Below are 20,373 nucleotides of genomic sequence, written 5' to 3'. Positions count from 1 at the left end.
TTCGAGAAATTGACGTTCTTGCCATCAGTATGGAGGCTACCCAAATGGAATATAAGGTGTTGTTCCTCCAACCAGATAGTGGTTTCATTGCAGCTGTAGAGGAGGCCATAGACTGACATGTCAGAATAGGAATGGGAGGTAGAATTAAAATGGGTGGCCACTGGGAGATCCTGCTCTCTCTGGCAGACAGAGCACATGTGCTCGACGAAGCAGTCTCCCAGTCTATGTCAGATGTTATGATTATACAAGAGGCCTCACTAGAAGCACCGTATAACGTAGATGATCCCAACCGACTCAAAGGTAAAGTGCCACCTCACCTGGAAGGGCTGCTTGGGGCCCTTAATTAAGGAGGAGGTATAGGGGCAGGTGTAACACTTGTTCAGCTTATAAGGATAAATGCCAGGAGGAAGATCAGTGGGGAAAGATGAAAGGACAAGGGAGTCCTATAGGGAGCGATCCCTGTGGTATATGGGGATGGGGGTGAGGGGAAGGGGGGTAGTGAAAGATGTGCTTGTTGGTGGGATCCCGTTGGAGATGGCAGAAGTTGCAGTAAATTATGTGTAGACATGAAGGCTGGTGGGGTGGTAGGTGAGGCTGAGGAACCCTCTCCCTGATGGGGTGGGGGCTGACGTGAATGAAATGGAAGAAATGCATGTGAGGGCTGTGATGATGGTGGAGGAAGGAAAGCCCCTTTCTTTGAAGAAGGACGACATTTCGTTAGTTCTGGAATGATAAGCCTCACCCTGGCTGGGACTGAGGAAATAATAGGGAATGTGCCCTTTCATGTCTGCCTCACCATTGAGTAAGATCATGACAGTCTGAACCTGCCCTTGTTTCCACTTTCCTGTCTAGTTCCATGAAACCTGATTAAAGTTAAAATAGCTATTTTGGTTCTGAATATACTTAATGCCTCCAGCTTCACAGCTCTCTAAGGAAGATAATTTCAATGATTCACGCTTCTGTGTAAGTAGAAGGCAAAGATGTCTGAGAAGCCAGTGACTAGAAACTGTCACAATTGTGGATTAAGGATATTCAGTTAATTAAGACTCAGATTCTATGGAGCAGAATCCATTGCAGAGAGTTTGAGCAGATATTTACAGCCTAAGTTGCTTCTTGCTGATAATGATATGAATTACTCGATTGATAAAGCATTCTTTGTTTATTTACATAATTCATTATGGATTATATGTAAGAAGCAGCAGGTGACATACTCATGATGCTGTATGTCAGCACCACACTAAAAGAAACCAACTACATATGTTTCCCAGCTCCCATATTTTTCTTTCAATTAATTTCTGTAGTTACAGAAACAGAACGGTGGCAACAAGTAAGTTTTAGAGTGAACGCAAGATGGATACCCACCTGTTGAAATGCAGCATATTTTTTTCTTCGGAAGGGAAAGCAGATGGCTGAGTCAAAAAGCAAAGGCAGAAAATGGACGAAATTCACGTGTTCAAAATCAGAGCAAGGACGCCATTTAAAGTTGTTGATGATAACTTTATCTATTTAGGTATAAAAATTACTAAGAAATATAAAGATTTATTTACATTGAATTTTCTACCTATGCTTTATCAAATTCAACAACTTACTACAAGATGGTCTCCCTTATCCTTATCATTAGTTGGTCGGATTAATGCTATTAAAATGATGATTCTACCGAAATTTTTATATTTATTTCAAGCTTTACCAATTTTTATTCCTAAATCTTTTTTTGATTAACATTGATTCAAAAATTTCTTCATTTGTGTGGCAAAATAAAAATCCAAGGTTAAGTAAAAGGCAATTACAAAAATCTAAAAAAGATGGTGGTTTAGCTCTACCTAACCTTAGATTTTACTATTGGGCGAATAATATTCGTAACTTAATGTATTGGAAATCAGATTTGGATTCACCGTTGTGCCCACAGTGGGTAAATTTAGAATGCAATGAGGCACAGGGATATTCTCTATTCTCCGTTCTGGGTTCTTCTCTTTCTGCTGATTTAGTTAAATTTAATAAACAGATATCTAACCCTGTTGTCAAACATACATTACGAATTTGGTTTCAATTTCGTAAATTTTTTACTCTGAAAAACTTTGTTCTTGATAGCCCTATTTTACTTAATTTTTTTTTCAAACCTTCTTTGACAGATCAAGCCTTTAGCATATGGAAAAGGAAAGGTATAAAATGTTTTCGTGATCTTTTCTTTGAAGGTAGTTTGATGTCTTTTGACCAACTTTCCAACAAATTTGAGTTACCTAAATCTAACTTTTTTAGATATTTACAAATTAGAAATTTTTTACATAAAATTCTACCATCCTTCCCCAATTCAACTTCAATGGACTTTTTAGGTATGATTTTTACCTTAAATCCCTATCAGAAGGGATTAGTGGCTTTTATTTATAATATGATTATGAAGATACAACCAGAAATACCAGGTAGAATTAAACAAGAATGGGAAAAAGAACTTCAATATAATATATCAATAGAAAAATGGGAAAAAATTTTACAAATGGTTAATTCTTCTTCTATATGTGCTAAACATGCTTTAATACAATTTAAAATTGTACTTAGAGCTCATATGTCTAAAGATAAGCTTGCTCGATTTTATTCTCATATTAACCCTCAATGTGACAGATGTCATTCAGATGTGGCTTCATTGACCCACATGTTTTGGTCATGTCCCACTTTACATAACTGTTGGAAGGACATATTTGCTACCATTTCCTCAGTTTGGAATATCGATTTACAACCTCATTTTATTACTGCAATTTTTGGTATACCAAATGAAGATGATAATCAGTTTTCCCCTTCAATTAGATGAATGATTGCTTTTGTAACATTAATGGCCAGAAGGTCTATATTACAAAATTGGAAAGAAGTAAATCCTCCTACCATGTTCCAGTGGTTCTCTCAAACTATTTCTTTTCTGAGCTTGGAAAAAATTAGAAGCACTATTTTTGACTCATCAGTTAAATTTGAAGAAACTTGGGGACCGTTCATTCGACATTTTCATATGAATTAATTTGGCCTCTTCCAGACCTTCTCTTTACTTATCCTTGTTCAGGTATGGAGTTCCGGAGTTTTTGGCACTATCATATACAAATAAACTGTTATTATTGCCCATGTTAGTTTAGTTTAGTGTTTTTTTATATTTTTTGCCTGTATTTTTATATTTTTTTCTTTTTCCTTTGATGATTATTTTTATTTTTTTCATATAATTATTATAGACTTGATTGACAATGTACTATGTTTATATGTTGATATTTTAATAGGATATTGTTATCCTACTACTAATTCAATTTCAAGTCTTATGCATTTATAACCTATTTATTATTATATTATGTTTCTTTTATATATGAAATTCAATAAAAAGATTGAAAAAGTAAAAAGACAAAATCAGAGCGTGTCGGCCGATAATAATAATAAATTTATGTGGTTGAATTGAAGAAATTGTCCAAGCATTGTCAGTGCAATGATGGACTTAATGAGGTACTGAGAGATTGCTTAGTTTCTGTAATATCGCAAAAATCACATTTAAAAGAGCAGTTGAAATCACTGTATCAATGGAAACAGTAGCCAGAGCTGTAATCAGAAATCAGAGCAATCAGCTGCAATCAGAGTTGCAACATCTAAACAGCCAGCCAGAACAAATCGTGTTACTGTTGTGTCTGAGGCTCAAATACACCAGACCAATGCAGGATTAAAGGCAAAACTTGAAGAAAATGCAACATAATAAGACACATAAAAAGAACTTGCAAGAAGATACAAATAAATGATCTGCACAAGGAAAAGAAAAAGATAAAAAGTCCAATCGCAGTTTCAAAAAGAGCACTTATCTGTATGATAATAATGAAAAATCTGTTAGTGATGAGAGTGACACAAGACTGGCCTTGGATTTGCATTGTGAAAACTAACAATACACAAGTAATCATGAATGATTCTGCAGGTACTCTTCCCTGTGAACGGAAGAAATGCTTCCCTCACCACCATCCCAGGTCCCCGACAGTCCTTTCAGGTGAGGCACCACTTCACCTGCAAGTCAACTGGGGTGATATACTGTATCCGGTGCTCCCGATGTGGCCATTTATACATTGGGGAGACCCGCCGCAGACTGGGAGACCGTTTCGCCGAACACCGGCACTCGGTCCTCCAGCAGTGGCGGGATCTCCCTGTGGCCATACACTTCAATTCCACAGACCACTCCCACTCCGACATGTCTGTTCATGGCCTCCTCTACCGTCAAGATGAGGCCTCACGCAGATCGATGGAGCAATACCTTATCTCCCGCCTAGGTAGCCTCCTACCTGCCGGCATGAACATCCAACTCACAGACCTCCGTTGATACCCCTGCCCCCCTTACCCCCATCCCTATCTATTATTTTAGTCTGGTTCTCTTTCTCTCTCTTTTTTCCCCCTTCACTATAATCTCCCCCCAACTCTACCTTTCTTGCTCTTTTATTTCCCATAATTCTCCACCTTCCCCCTAGCCCATTTCCCTCCAGCCTATCACTTCCCAGCTCTCTACTTTATCCCTCCCCCCACTTCTTATCCCCCCTCGACCATCCCATGTTACTTCACTCCTGATGAAGGGTTTCGGCCCGAAACGTCGTCACTACCTCCTCCCATAGATGCTGTCTGGCCTGCTGAGTTCTGCCAGCATTTTGTGTTTTTAATACACAAGTAATATAGCTTACACCAGAAGTGAACAGTAAATTAGTTAAAGTAGAATTGGACACTGGCTCGGCTGTTTCAGTCATTCCACAAAATGACTTTGAATGGCATTTCAAAGATACTGAACTGAAGCTTGCAAGAATAGATTAAAAGTAGCTATAGAAGCAAACCTTTGTGATGTACAAGATGCCTATTGTGGTAAGTGCAATCTAGTGGTCCGCTGGAAAAGAAGACCTGACAGGCCTACAGACAGCTGGTATGGTGATTGTAGGTGGGTCTGACAAACACATCCCATAGGCTGGACGTGGCCCATTGCCATGTATATTGTACAACACAGATGTAGTCACACTACTTTTGAAGATTATTGAGAAGCTAGAGGATTGGGAAGCCTTTAAGAACCAACAGGGAGCAACTAAAAAGCCAAGGGATGGGGGGAGATGATGAAGAACGAAATATGAAACGATCTCCTTCCAATGTTCCTACTGCTCTGCAGTTGGTTCTTATACAGCTGGTTCATGGGATGAGCATTACATTGTGGAAGTATGATATAGTCTAAACCTTAAAACCACTCACTTTTTACCTGTGGGTTTTCCCCCAGCTGGGTGATGGAATTTTTTTCAGCATGCCATTGGTCTATTCTTCCACACCTTGTGCTCGTGCATGGACCCATTTCCTTTATTTTTTGCTAGTCTTTCATAAATTACCATCATTCTATGCAATCCTATTAATCTCTAAAAAGTGAAGCTTGCAGAATGGCGTTTAATTACCAGGCACAATGCGATTGGTTAGGAGTCAGTTTTGGGCCAGATCATGAAAAGACTTACATCATTGCAATCTAGTAGGTTCTTAAGGTCTAGAAATTGTAATATGCATAAAAAATAGAATCTAAAATTGCCCTGTGTGGGCAAGGTTTTTGTACAAGGTCCCTAAGCTATGATATTCTACTGAACTGAGGGCACCCTGAACGACCTGTGCAACTGTATAGATCACATGGAGCTAATGTGCACAAAGGCACTTCCTTCACAAACTTTTGTTGCTGCTGATCAGGAGCGGTCAGGGCGAAGACTGGTCGGAGGGTTGGGGAGATGATCAATGATAGGGAGGGTATTGAGAGAAGACTGAGATTATCAGGTACATCACTGAGAACAGAAACATAGGCAATCAGTATACTGTAAAGATAAAGAAGTTACTGATTCAGAAGGAGATGCTACCTCTAATCTCCAGTGGCCCTGTCAGTATTCCAGCATTTGCACCAGTGTTGGGTTAGAATTTCACTAAACTTGCAGTTTCTGCCATTTAATGGCAATGCATATACCCAACAGCCACTTGCATATTCACACCTAGACAGTAATTCAAATTCCTGCAGTCCTTGTTGAGGTGATCAACAATTTTGTGAGTGAAATTCCTTCAGATCACTTTAATAAAGATATTCTGAAGCCTCTCCTCGAACCTGAGCAATTTTGAATCCACACTCATTGATGCTAAAATTGGGCTATTCCACTTAGCTGACTTGTGAATCAACCCTGTTGCAAAGTCATAGTTTAATAAATGGAAAATTTTCCTTCTCAGCTTCCAACAGCTATAGTTCCATGGATCCAATGGGGGGATGTGAGTTGAAAAGACAAATTACAAATCTGCGGGCAACCCTCCAAAGACTGGGTTTAGTTGCAGAATGTGGCAATTCCCTAGGGAGCGGTGTTTATTGTATTACTCACTTTCATAATACGTGAATAATTAACAGGACCCTTGTTACTTAACTGCAAGTGCCAAACTTTCTGGCATCTTGAAACAAGCAAATGAAATCACAACAGACATTCATAGGGCTGGGAAATATGGCATAAAGTACTTGGCTGTTTTCTTGCCTGCCTTTGTAGAGGAGTTCAAGCAGGAGGTGGTTGTTTTGACAATTTTGCAGCTTATCTTGACTACTTTAGTGGTTTACATATCTGATCAGCACTTTGGACTAATCTAGCAAATCAGCATGGGCGGCACCTCGAGATGTGTTCTTTCTCTTCTTCTGTTTGTTAAACTTAACTAAAGATTGTTCAACAACTGCTTTCCATACTGTTATGAACCCCGTAACTGGGTCACTTACCAGCAAAGATAGAGAGGTCCGTTGAAGTCTGATGATACTATTTTTAACAGTATTTATTAGTAAAAAGACAAAAAAATATATCAATGCAAATATACAGATAATATACGTCGTCAATACTAAATCTAAAAGTGCGGGTATAATAATAATCAATAAGAAATAAGCTCTATCGTTGTCTAGGGGATAATGTATTGTCCGATGGAAATATAAAAGTCACTCAGTTCGTGCAGGCTGCAGCCTTTGGGGACCGCTGTGTGGCAATGGTTGGAGAGAGAGAGAGATTTTGAGAAACTTGCCGGCTTTTCCTTTTATGATTTCGATCCGTCAGAGTCTCGTTGGTGTGGCTGTTCACTTGCGGCCTCTCCTTTAGCTAAACCATTCTTCCGTGGTGAGCCCGCCAATCCCAGGCAAGGGAAGGACGCACACGAGCCCCCACCGGCTGTCGCTATTAAATGCTGTCACGGGATTTCTAGCATTTCTCCTGGTGCGTCTAAAGGGGTGTTCCCCAGACGTTCTTTTATCCTTACTCACGGGGTCTCAGATGTCAATCAGGTTGGGATGATGCAATCCCTCAACCAGTCCCTCTGGTCGTCCCCTGAGGGGCTTCAATGAATAGTACAGTACTCAATACACAATTCCATCTCCAAGAGACAATAGCCGTTATCAGGGATTTTGTTTCGCTGAGGCCAGGACACATTCCAAACCTTGTGGATTCTCTCTCATTTCCTGGGTCCCAGACCCAAATTAACAGCGATCTTGCGATTCTCAAAAAGGAGGGGGCGACTTGGTACCCTTCGGCCCCTCAGAGTTGCTGCACATTCGTAACAATACTTAGAACAGACAAATAGTGGCAATCACCAACACTGCGATTCCTCCTTCCAAGCATATCCTCGCCCCATATATTTCTTCAAACTTTTATGATACTGAGTTGCTCTCTTCTCACTGCTGCCATCAGGAAGAAGGTACAGGAGCCTCAGGACTCACACCACCAGGTTCAGGAATAGTTACTACCCATCAACCGTCAGCCTAATGAACCAAAGGGGATAACTTCACTCAACTTCACTTGCCCCAATCATTGAAATGTTCCCACAACCTGTGGACTCACTTTCAAGGACTCTGTGTCTCATGTTCTCAATACTTATTGCTTATTGTTTATTATTATTTCTTTCTTTTTGTATTTGCTCAGTGTGTTGTCTTTTGCACTCTGGTTGAACCACTGCCTGAAGAGGTAATGCTGAGCAAACTTGTGGGCTTAAAGATAGATAAATCCCCTGGTCCTGATGGAATGCAGTCCAGGGTACTGTCTTTCATCGATTCTCTGATGGTTATTTTCCTAATATGGATTTATTGAGTATGCGATGACATATATGTATTTTGATAATAAATTTACTTTGAATTTTGAACTATTCTTGTTAGCATCATTAAGTCTGGTACACTATTTTTGACTTTAGACAGAATTGACAAAGCAAAGTAGCTTTCATAGTCTCTTGAGATCTCATTGTGCTTTACAGTCATAAATGTATATTTCTAGTTTACTTTGGCCTCTGTTCTACTTGAACACAGCAAACACCCACAAAAAGCATTGACAAAAAAAATCAAGTCTACTCTGTGTATTAATAAGAATTTAATAAGTACTTTAGATCTGTCTTCACTAGGGAAGACACAAGCAATCTCCCAGATGTATGGATGGGCCAAGGACATAGGGTAACAGAGGAAATGAAACAGATTGATATTTGGAAGGAAACGGTGATGAGTAGACTGATGGGACTGAAGGCTGACAAATCCCCAGGTCCAGATGGTCTGCATCCTAGGGTAGTAAAGGAGGTGGCCCTGGAAATTGTGGATGCATTGGTAATCATGTTCCAATGCTCCTTAAATTCAGGATCAGTTCCTGAGGATTGGAGAATGGCTAATGTTATCCCACTTTTTAAGAAAGGTGGGAGGGAGAAAGCAGAGAACTATCGTCCTGTCAGCCTAACATCAGTAGTGGGGAAGATGCTGGAGTCCATTATTAAAGATGAAATAGTGGCATATCTAGATAGCAGTGATAGGATTGGGCCAAGCCAGCATGGATTTACCAAGGGCAAATCATGCTTGACTAATCTATTGGAGTTTTTCGAGGATGTAACCAGGAAGTTAGACAAGGGAGATCCAGTGGATGTAGTGTACCTCGATTTTCAGAAGGCATTTGATAAGGTCCCACATAGGAGATTGGTGGGTAAAATCAGAGCTCATGGCATTGGGGGGAAGATATTGACATAGATAGAAAACTGGTTGGCAGATAGAAAGCAAAGGGTAACGGTGAATGGGTGTTTCTCAGAATGGCAGGTGGTGACTAGTGGGGTGCCACAGGGCTCGGTATTGGGACCACATCTGTTTACAATTTACATAAACAATTTAGATGAAGGCATTGAGAATAACATCAGCAAGTTTGCTGATGATACTAAGCTGGGTGGCAGTGTGACATGTGATGAGGATGTTAGGAGAATTCAGGGTGACTTGGATAGGCTGAGTGAGTGGGCAGATACTTGGCAGATGATGTTTAACATGAATAAGTGTGAGGTTACCCACTTTGGGAGTAAGAACAGGAAGGCAGATTATTATCTGAACAGTGTAGAGTTAGGAAAGGGAGAAATACAAAGAGATCTAGGAGTCCTTGTTCATCAGTCACTGAAGGTGAATGAGCAAGTGCAGCAGGCAGTGAAGAAGGCTAATGGAATGTTGGCCTTTATTACAAAGGGAATTGAGTACAAGAGCAAGGAAATTCTTTTGCATTTGTACAGGGCCCTGTTGAGACAACACCTGGAGTACTGTGTACAGTTTTGGTCTCCAGGGTTAAGGAAGGACATCCTGGCTGTAGAGGAAGTGCAGCGTAGATTCACGAAGTTAATTCCTGGGATGTCCGGACTGTCTTACGCAGAGAGGTTAGAGAGACTGGGCTTGTACACGTTGAAATTAAGGAGATTGAGAGGGGATCTGATTGCAACATATAAGATTATTAAGGGATTGGACAAGATAGAGGCAGGAAATATGTTCCAGATGTTGGGGAAGTCCAGTACCAGAGGGCATGGTTTGAGAATAAGGGGTAGGTCATTTAGGACAGAGTTAAGGAAAAACTTCTTCTCCCAGGGAGTTGTGGGGGTGTGGAATACACTGCCTCGGAAGGTAGTGGAGGCCAATTCTCTGGATGCTTTCAAGAAGGAGCTAGATAGGTATCTTATGGATAGGGGAATCAAGGGATATGGGGACAAGGCAGGAACCAGGTATTGATAGTAGATGATCAGCCATGATCTCAGAATGGTGGTGCAGGCTCAAAGGGCCGAATGGTCTACTTCTGCGCCTATTGTCTATTGTCTATAATATTATTGGCTGAGGAATGAATAATAAGCCAGGAAACTAAATGGGAACTCCCCAGATGTTGTTCAGATTGGACTGGGGAATTTTTTTTATGTCGATCCTGCTCTCAAATTAACATTGGATCCAAAAATTATCCACTCCCTCAGAGGATGTCAGCCAGAACTTCATGCTCGCCTCTGGGGCTTGAAACTGCTGTCTTTTGGCTTGAAAGCAAGACTGATATACAACAAAATTTTATTCCTGAAATGAAATGCAACTTTCTTAGATCCCCTTCAACAATTAGAGTCATAGAGTAATATGTAACAGAAATAGGGCCTTTGGCCCAACTATTCTGTTCTAGGACACAAGGTGTTTGCCTAAACTAATCTCTTTTGCCTGCATTTGGCCATATCCTTCAAAGCCTTTCCCATCCGTGCACTTATCCAAATGTCTTTTAAATGCTGAAGTTGTACTTGCCTCATCAATGTTTTCTGCGTATAAGGAGTTAAAGAGAAGAGAGAGTGGATGCACAGCTGAGCAAACTTGTGGGTCTGAAGATGGATAAGTCCCCTGGTCCTGATGGAATGCAACCCAGGGTACTGGAAGAAATGGCAGAAGTTATAGTAGAGGCTTTGGTGATAACTTACCTAAATTCTCTAGACTCTGGGCAGGTCCTGATGGATTGGAAGATGGTGAATGTAGCGCCACTGTTCAAAAAAGGATGTAGGCAAAAGGCAGGTAACTACAGGCCAGTTAGTTTAACATCTGTAGTTGGAAAAATGCTTGAAGCTATCACTAAAGAAGAAATAATGAGGCAGCTGGAAAGAAATGGATCCATCAGGCAGACACAGCATGGATTCAGCAAAGGCAGGTCCTGTTTGACAAACTTACTGGACATTTTTGAGGGTATAATGAGGGAGCAGACAAAGGGTACAGATGGACATTTTTTACTTGGATTTCCAGAAGGCATTCGATAAGGTGCCGCATAAAGGACTTATCCATAGGATAAGGATGCATGGAGTTGGGTTTGATGTATTAGCATGGATAGAGGATTGGTTAATGAATAGAAAGCAGAGAGTTGGGATACATGGGTGTTACTGCTGCACCTGCAAACCAACCTTTTGTGATTCATGTACCTGCACTCCCAAGTCCCTCTACACAGCAGCATGCTGCAATTTTTTTAATCATTTAAATAATAATCTGCTTTTTCATTTTTCTTTCCAAAGGGTATGATTTAGGACAGAGATGAGGAGGAACTGCCTTTCCCAGAGAGTGATGAGTCTGTGGAATTCTCTGCCCAATGAAGCAGTGGAGGCCTCCTCATTAAATATATTTAAGATAAGGTTGGATAGATTCTTGCACAGCAGGGGAATTAATGGTTACGGGGAAAAGGCAGGTAGATGGAGAAGAGTTCATGGCCAGATCAGCCATGATCTTATTGAATGGTGGAGTAGGCTTGACGGGTCAGATGGCCTATTCCTGCTTCTTATGTTCTTATTTTCTTATGACTGCTGGAACATGAGGCTGGAGAGGATGTAATGGGGGACAAAAATATGGCAGACGAACTCAATAAATATTTCAGATTCAGATTCAGTTTATTGTCATTTATAAACCACAAATACAATGCAGTTAAAAAATGAGACAACGTTCTCCGGGATGATATCACAAAAAAAGCACACGACAAAACAGATCACACAAGAAAAGCCACATAACGTTTGGTAATCCCCAATCCAGAGTCTGGAGAGGCTGCTATGTATCAATATCGTGCTACCGTCTTAGCACGTTCCCCAGAAAGGAACTCCAAACCCATCAGACAAACCTGAAGCTACAAGACATACACAAAACCACATAGTTACATATAGTTATAGTTAACATAAAGTTTCAACATTGCAGACAATACCATAATTGATAAAAGACTAACTGACAAAGACCACATAATTATAACACATAGTTTCAACAGTGCAAAGCAATACCATAATCCGATAAAGAGCAGTCCATGCACGGTTTAAAAGAAAGTCTCAAAGTCCCGACAGCCCATCATCTCACGCAGACGGTAGAAGGAAGAAAAACTCTTCCTGCCATGAACCTCCAGCGCCGCAGCTTGTCGATACAGCACTTTGGGAGCTCCGACCACAGCCGAGTCCGTCCGAAAACTTCAAGCCTCCGACCAGCCCTCCGACACCGAGCACCATCTCTGCCGAGCACTTCGACCCCGGCACTGGCCGCCAAGCAACAGGCAAAGCCGAGGATTCGGGGCCTTACTCCCAGAGATTTTTCCGATCGCACAGTAGCAGCGAAACAGGAATTTCAAAAGTTCCACCAGATGTTCCTCCGTGCTTCACACGTCCGTCTCCATCAAATCAGGATTGTACACGGCCCCTACTTACAGGTAACAGATATTCATTCCTGGAGTGGCCGCTGCGCGCCACGTCATGCAGCCATCTTGCTATTTTCCATCAGTTCTCATTGTGAAAGACAGCAGTATGCCGGAAATTTGAGAGCGGCAGGGGGCAGGAGCATGTGTACTCTCTATTACTAAGCGGAAACAATTGAAGGCAGATCAGTCACCAGGATAAGATGGACAAGGTACAGAAAGCACAGCTGAAGAGGTTGTTGAGCTATTGGTAATCATCTTGCAAGAAACATTAGTTTCTAGAATGGTCTGGAGGACTGGAAAATTGCAAATGTCACTCCTCACGTTAAGAAAGGAGGGAGGCAAAAGACAGGAAATTAGCCTGACTTCAGTGGTTGGAAGATACTGGAGTCCATTATTAAGGATGAGGTTTTGAATCACATGTGATCTAACCCTCCAGATTAGTCTACCATGCAGACTCTTATCAAATACTTAGGTTTTGTTACCTCATTTAATTTAACCAGTGGGTTACAATACTTTCATCCTGCGTGCCTCATGCTTTATGATTTTTTTACCCTACCCTGTTCAATTAACTTATTAGATGCAAAAGCAATTTTGGATTGCAAGGAGACTAATTCACGATCACAAAGATCTCTGTCCCTGGAAATATGATGGGAATGAAACCTCTCCTATGTAATATGTTTGAATTAAATTACATATCTGTACTTTCTCTCTAACTGGCTTAGGATTGGAAATGATCTTATTTATCTTAATGATGCAACTCCTTCTCCAGTTTTACCCTGCTATGTATCCATACTAAAACACTGAAAGCCTGGAACATTAAGCAGTCAGTCCTGCCCCTCTCTCAATCAATTACCTACAGTGGCCACAACATCATAGCTCCATGTATTGATCCATGGAATTTACCCTTAATACCCCTTGTATTAAAATAAACACACTTCAGCCCTTCTGTCCTATGACCTTGAGCCTGGCCCTTTTTGGTCATTACATTGACTTTCCTCTTCTCCACTTGCTGATCTGGTGCTCTGATTTCTATCCCCCGACCAAATCAGGTGGACGCGAGCCAAAGGATGAAATGTGGGACAAATAGGTGGGTTGACCCAGCAAGGGAAGGGGAATGAAAATGAGTGATTGGAAGGGAGTTGGAAGTTTGGGGAAAGGGGCATGGAAATTAGGAACAGAAATATTCTCCACGAAGGGAGGACAAGGGAAGAAGTGAGAGCAGAAGTCCAGGAAATGGAAGAAATACAAGAGGGGGTCTCCATCAGCCATGTAGAAGAGAAGTCGTGTTTCCTGAAAGATCTGATGTAGTGAAGATAGAAAGACTGGGAGGAAAAGCTGGTGTCCTTACAAGAGACAGGGTAGGAAAGGATGTAGTCTAGATTGCTGAGGGAGTTTGATGAGTGTATAATAAACACAGTGGACAGTTTGTCTTCAGAGGTGGAATTAGAGAGAATCTGAAAGGGGAGAGAAGTGTCAGAAATGGTGTAAGTGTTTTTAGCAATGGGATGGAACTTGTAGTGAAAGTGATAAAGTTGATAACCTGTGCGTTGTGCAGGAAACAGTGCCAATGTGGTTGTCAGAGTTGGGGACTGTATCAGAGAAAGATTGAAACAAGCCTTTTCCATATGGTCAATGAAAAGGCAGGCATAACCAGTCCCTTGAGAGTAACTGTGGCTATGCCTGTAAACAGTAGGAAGTGAGAAGAGTCAAATAAGAAGGTGCTCAGGGTAACATCAAGTCCTACCACATGGATGAGAGCATCGGTGGAGGGAACTGGTTGGATCTCTGTAGCAGGAAGAAGCAGAGGGCTTTACTTGGTGGGGTGATGTTGGAAGTGTATAAAGACCGGACATCCTCAGCAACAGTGAAGCAAAGGGTGTTGAGGAGTCTGGAAGTTGTCAGGCTGGTGGAGGGCATGAGAGGTATCCTTAATGTCGGAAAGGAAGGGAGTGCACAACAGGAGCTGGGATGGAGTCAAGTTATAAGGAGGTAATTTTAGTGGACTCTTTAATTCCAGTGACCTGTTAGCAAATAGAAAGTTCTTCTGATCACCAAATTAACTGCTCTTTTGAGTTCTTCCACAACTGAACTTTAAGAGACCCCTGAACAATAACTCTCCTGTTCAGTTCTTCATTCCCTACCAAAATCTCACAGGTGCTCTTACAGCCAGTGGCACAGCTAGTAGAGCAGCACTCTCACAAATCCAGTGACTTGGGTTCACTCCTGGCTTCTGGTGCTGTACTTCCCTGTGACATGTGGGTTGTCAGGCTATTTGGGTTTTGTAGAATGTAAATGATAATAGAACCTGCGGGGAGATTATGAGAATGTGGGGAGAATAGGAACAAGGTATGGGATTGGGGGAATGAGATACCTCTGTGAGTTGTCTCAATGGACTGAAATGGTAACCAATGTCATCAGGAAATTTGGTAAAATATGGCTTGTGGATATCTGGCACGGACATTTTAGGTTCTGCATTGTTCAGTTCAGGGAAGGGTGTATTTCAGATTAATACCTCCTTAACAATTCTAAATGAAAGGAAAAGGCTAGCAAGATAAGAACCTGCTGACCTACAGAGGACCTGGGAAAAGTTACAGACTGACCATGTGACTTCCGTCATTCTACCAATGCCTTCATCTGGTTCATCTGGAAAACTCTGAATAATGGATGGGGAAATGTAAAAGCTATTAACAGACAAATGTACTGTGAAATATATCTTTAAATAATTGAATGTGTCACACATAAAACTCCTACAGTCACACACTTGTTTTTCTATGTGCCAAAAAAAAAGAAAACAGATATCATCACTTCTAGTACACTAACTGTGAAAAACAGGTCATGAAACCCAACCATAATCTTTTCTAAACCTTACAGTGACTAAGTTCAGCAGGTTCTTAACTTATTTAAATATCATTTCATATTACTTAAATATTAAGGCACATTTAACTATTAAGATGAAGTAAATTTGAACTACATCCTTTCTTGAACTGTAAAATGCAGAAACCAAAATGTCTTTGGCAACTCATTGAGACAGTTCACAGGGCAATCTTAGTTTCAAAAAGAAACACAATCAAACACTATTGTGTCTAGTAATAAAATAACTGGAACAGAAAACCTTGCTGTACCAATAAATCCATCCACTGGATTACCATGTTCTCTGGATTGTATGTGAGTAACATACTTGGAGCTTTACATGTGATTTAATTACAGTCGCCAAAACTGAGATAATGTTCACTGGTGATTAATAGATAAATTATAAGAAAACTATGTGCAACATTACAACACAATGAAAGCATTCATGGTGAGGTTTAAGTTTATTGTCATTTAACTACTTACATGCATACTGTCCAACGAGACAGCGTTTCTCTGAGTCAGGATGTAAAGCACTGTCGTACACATAACACAATAACTTATGAAAGTAAGGATAAAATCTACAGTTGGATTATACATAAAGAAACTAAATTGCATAAACATAATATTGTAAGATACAGAACAGATTAACCAGTGGCACTTTGAATGCGATGTAGCGGGGAGTTTAGAAGCCTAATGGCCTGAGGAAAGAAATAGTTCCTCTTCCTGACCATCCTTGTTTTTATGCATTGGAGTCTTCTGCCTGATGGTAGAAAGAGTGTGCTGGATGGATGGGTGGGATCCTTAATAATACTAAGGAGCCTACACTCACAGCGTTCCTGATTAATATCCCCGATGGATGGTAGGGTGGCCCCTATGACCCTCTCAACCATCCTCACAGTCCTTTGTAGCAACTTGCAGCCTGATGCTTTGCTGCTCCCATACCAGATGGAGATGCAACTAATCAGGATGCTCTCAATGGTGCTCCTGTAAAACTCAGTTACGATGGGGAGGGGGGAGGTGGAGCCTCGCTCGCCTCAGTCTTCTTAGGAAGTGGAGATACTGCTGTGCCTTCTTGTTCAGGGAGGTGATATTAAGGGACCAGGTGAGGTAATCCATGTTGTGAACTCCCGGGAACTAAGTGCACTTCACTCTCTACAGAGGAGCCATGTATTCGCTGAGGGGGATAGTTCATGAGCAGTAACAGTCCCCAATAAACCTGAATCCCTCCAGCCCTAAATTCTTGTGCATCACAATTCCTGTTATGATTTCATTGGTAACTCTATCCTGAGCCTTATCAGTCTCAACCTCTGCCTGAAGGGATTTATCTCCATACCTTCCTTCTTCTAGTGCAGCTACTCGTGATTGAGGATAACTATCTTCATCTGTCTTCTGCTTTCATATGAGTGTTTAATTGATTACATTCCTGTGTTATGATTTGGTATCTTTTCCTACATTATAAATATGTTGCTGGTTATATTATGGAAGGTTAGTCTTTTTATTCAATCTCATGATTAAGTTTAGCTTTTGAAAGCTTGCAATTCTATAAATAGTTAATGTGTCTGCTGTATTGATCATTGCAAGATAGCTGCTCCCAGTTTATTACAGATCAGTTGGATATTTGTATATTTTGTCAAACAAACAGAGGCAGTGGTATCCAGCAAAGGCTTCCAGTTTGAAGAGGGAATTTTAAAAAGCCAATGAAATGCTTGGCAGGTTAGAAAAAGGACATTTTGGAACTGAATCACGGTGCTTCAAGAAAGCAGGAAAAATAAGTTAGGTGTAGTAAAGGCTCAAATACAAACATGGGAAAAAACTTTGGAGAGAATTTATAGATGTGAACTGCTAAAGGTAAGCATTCACTCCTGTTCCTCTCTGTGCATGAACTATACCTCAACCTTTTGATTCATTCCTTTAGAACGTTCTCCACTGATACTATACCTTCCAGCTGTTAAAATTTCAATTAACATAGTATCCATATTTTTAGTAAAAAAGACTACATATTCCTATTGTTCATATTCCAAAAAAGAAGGCCTTATAATTTGACTTCTAAATGGCCGAGTTGTAAATTTAGGATAGTGCAGGCTTGCTCTGGATTCATCCCCCGTAAGAAGTATTTTCCCTGCATTTTACAGTGCTGCATCACATAATCACTTTCAGCACCTCCATTTTATCACACTTCTTCTTTCTTACTATTATCTGTGCTCAGAACTTCACCTCTAGATGTCTGCATCAATACAGTCTCTGCCTTTCTAATAATAATATCTCCCTCTTTGAGGTAAAATGCTGAGAATCCCTTCAACATTTTGTGAATACATGGGCATAGTGCACAGCACAGGGACGTGAAACTTCTCTTTAACTCAGTTGTCGCAGCAAAGAAACTCAACAAAGTACATGCACTTCTCTGTGAAAAATTGTAAGTATGACAGCCACTAATCCTGATATAAAGTCAATGCCATTTTTAGCCATAAACTCATCATTTAGAAACATAGTGACAAAGTGACACCCAAAATCATAAAATGTTCAATAGCTGTAGAAGGGGGCAGGGGGGTGGGGGTTGTGAGTTCAGTGTGCCACCTTCAAAGGCTGTGTTCACTAGAAGCTTACACAGCGGCCAGTGTGGTAGTGTAGCAGTTAGAGCAATGCTTTGCAGTGCCAGTGACCTGGGTTCAATTCCTGCCATTGTCAGTAAGGAGTTTGTACGTTCTCCCCATGACCGTGTGCTTTCCTCCGGGTGCTCCATTTTTCTCCCACATTCCAAAGGTGTACGGGTTGGTAGGTTAATTGGTCACATGGGTGTTAATGTGCACCTTTTTTCACCTTTAACCATAACCGTGACGGCAGTGGTGAATTTCACCATTGGTTTAACATTTTGACATGAGGTGGACGTCCTGATAGGGGAAGTGGATATTTGTATTTCTTGTTGAAATAAACACAGGCCAATTTTTTTGTCTGGGGTTTCCGTGAAATGTTTTTGGAAAGCAGTGGGGACAGATTGGCAGAGGTCCTTTATACTGCATGTGTTCATTATAAATCATAGCCCATTGTCTTAGATACTTCAGAGAACACGATGATGACAGACAGCTTGGAGCTCTGCCTCTGCGTGTGCGTGCTACAGCCAGAGTCGCTGTAGTTGATGGGACTGGAATGCGGTCACAAGTTTCCCATTGGCTCTGAATAAGCACCAGTCCTCATTGAGAGGGCTCTAGCAAATTACTACACATGGTGCAGAGCATTCTGACCGGTTGCCCCACCGGCAGGTAGGGTTCCACCTTTTTGAGATCTTTTGAAGATGTCCTCACCAGTGGGAGATTGGGTGGGGGGGGGGGTGTATGTACATGATTTAAAGAGACTGCAGAGAGTTGTAGACTCAGCCAGCTCCATCACAAGTACAAGCCCCCCAACCCCCCACCATCGAGGACATCTTCCAAAGGCAGTGCCTCAGAAAGGTGGAATCCAAAACTAAAGACCTTGACAATCTGGAACATGCCCTCTTCTTGTTATTACCATCAGGGAGAGATACATGAGCCTGAAGACCTAAACTTAACAATTTAGGAACAGCTTCTTCCCCTCTGCTATTAGATTTCTGACTGCTTCGTGAACCCACGGACACTACCCCGTTATTAATCTTCTTTGCTATTTATTCATTTGGTTGTTTTTATTTATTAATTATTATAGCTTACAGCAATTTGTGATTCCACTGCACTGCTGCTAAATAATGACAAATTTCACAGCTAACGTCAGTGACGATAAGCCTGACTTTGATTCTGATTAGCTCCAAGCCTACCTCAGTCCTGTTGGAGCTGAGGTACAACATTGCATCAAAAAAGGCCAGTGGCTCTGCTCATCGCACCTTAGTCCAACCCCCCCCCCCCCACCCCCCACCAATGCTCACATTCAATCTGGTAACACAGTACAAATGTTTATGATTGTATTTGTTATTCATTACAGCGTCAGTGCAACAGTGGGGAGAGGGGTCACAGTCTCAGAAAATAACTAATTAAATCTGAAGAAGCAGTAACTCCCTTCATATCAATAAAATGCTTAGAAAAACACCTGACTGAGTGTTTAATTACCCAAGTATTACTCTTGACATCGTCAGGAAGGAGTGTCTGGGATGGGATGCCTACGAAAATTGCAGAGACCCTGAGTATAAATCAGAAGGACACTTTTTCCAGAGTGAGGTTTCAGCCAGCAGCTCATCAAACAAGATGGAGAAAATCTCCAAGGCTATATCCCATTCTTCAAAGAATTCGGCAAAAAGACAAGTCGGATCTTCCACTGGGGAGAAAGGCGTTCACATCAAGGGCATTCGAAGCAGGAGGAGCAGGAATAAGTCCAGGTCTACCCAAGTGAAAACCAGTGAAAGGAAGGACTCAAGGAACAAGACCGCGAGAAATGGGACAACAATGTCAGATTGCTCCCGCGGCACTGATGACAAGGTTACAGGCTGCACCATCGTGGACGTGGACAATGTGCTGAGCTCTGAAGACAGTGAAGAGGGGCCTATTGCCCTGATAGAAATGGAAGCACCAGAGGAAGGTGAGGGAGGAGGGAGCTGTGGGGAAAACAGTAATCACAAGTTAAAAATAACTAAAACATTATTAAAGTTAGATTTTGTTTTTGCCCCTTCCTTTATGAAAATGTGTAAGTTCTTTCTCTTCTAGTCCATTTCAATGATGAGAACATAAGGTGAATATTAGATTCAAATTTGAATCAATTTGTCCTACACAAAATGTTTTTTTCTCAGCCTTGGATGATCTACATCTTTCTTTATTCAACAGCTAAAGAGACTGCTTTTGGTAAAAGATAATTTTTTATAAAATTAACAAATTATTGACTTGACTACTCTTCATAATACTAAACAGATCTGGTTCACACAGAATGCTTATTTAAATTTAATTTCCTTATCTCTCATTGTCTGCCCTCTAAAATAACCATAGAAACACTTTCTGTCAGCAGTCCTTTCCTCCGCTACTCCTGATCTTTGCCTCCTGCATTTTCCCTTTTCACAGGGGAGTATCCACATCAGGTTTAAGCTATAATCTTCTATTCAGCATTTAGCAAA

The 20,373-nt window shown here is 41.1% G+C and overlaps 1 protein-coding gene across 4 annotated transcripts in view; it reads left to right on the top strand.

Annotated features, from left to right (window-relative positions):
• The first annotated feature begins 19,470 nt into the window (after positions 1–19,470).
• The window catches only part of nphs2 (NPHS2 stomatin family member, podocin), a 38,664-nt gene continuing 37,761 nt past the window's right edge, over positions 19,471–20,373 (top strand). For 3 of the 4 annotated variants that reach the window (XR_009514790.1, XR_009514789.1, XM_059984549.1), the window contains exon 1: positions 19,471–19,847. Coding sequence is in view for 2 of the 4 variants with exons in the window: in XM_059984549.1 (XP_059840532.1) it covers positions 19,517–19,847 (331 nt within the window). In the remaining 2 variants the exon portion in view is untranslated. The remainder of the gene's footprint in view (positions 19,848–20,373) is intronic. The other variant, XM_059984548.1, reaches the window with a different exon arrangement.

This window comes from Hypanus sabinus, chromosome 11 (assembly GCF_030144855.1).
Source record: "Hypanus sabinus isolate sHypSab1 chromosome 11, sHypSab1.hap1, whole genome shotgun sequence".
NCBI lineage: Eukaryota > Metazoa > Chordata > Chondrichthyes > Myliobatiformes > Dasyatidae > Hypanus > Hypanus sabinus.
Note: the sequence above shows the minus strand (reverse complement) of the source record. Positions and strands in the feature narration are given on the sequence as shown.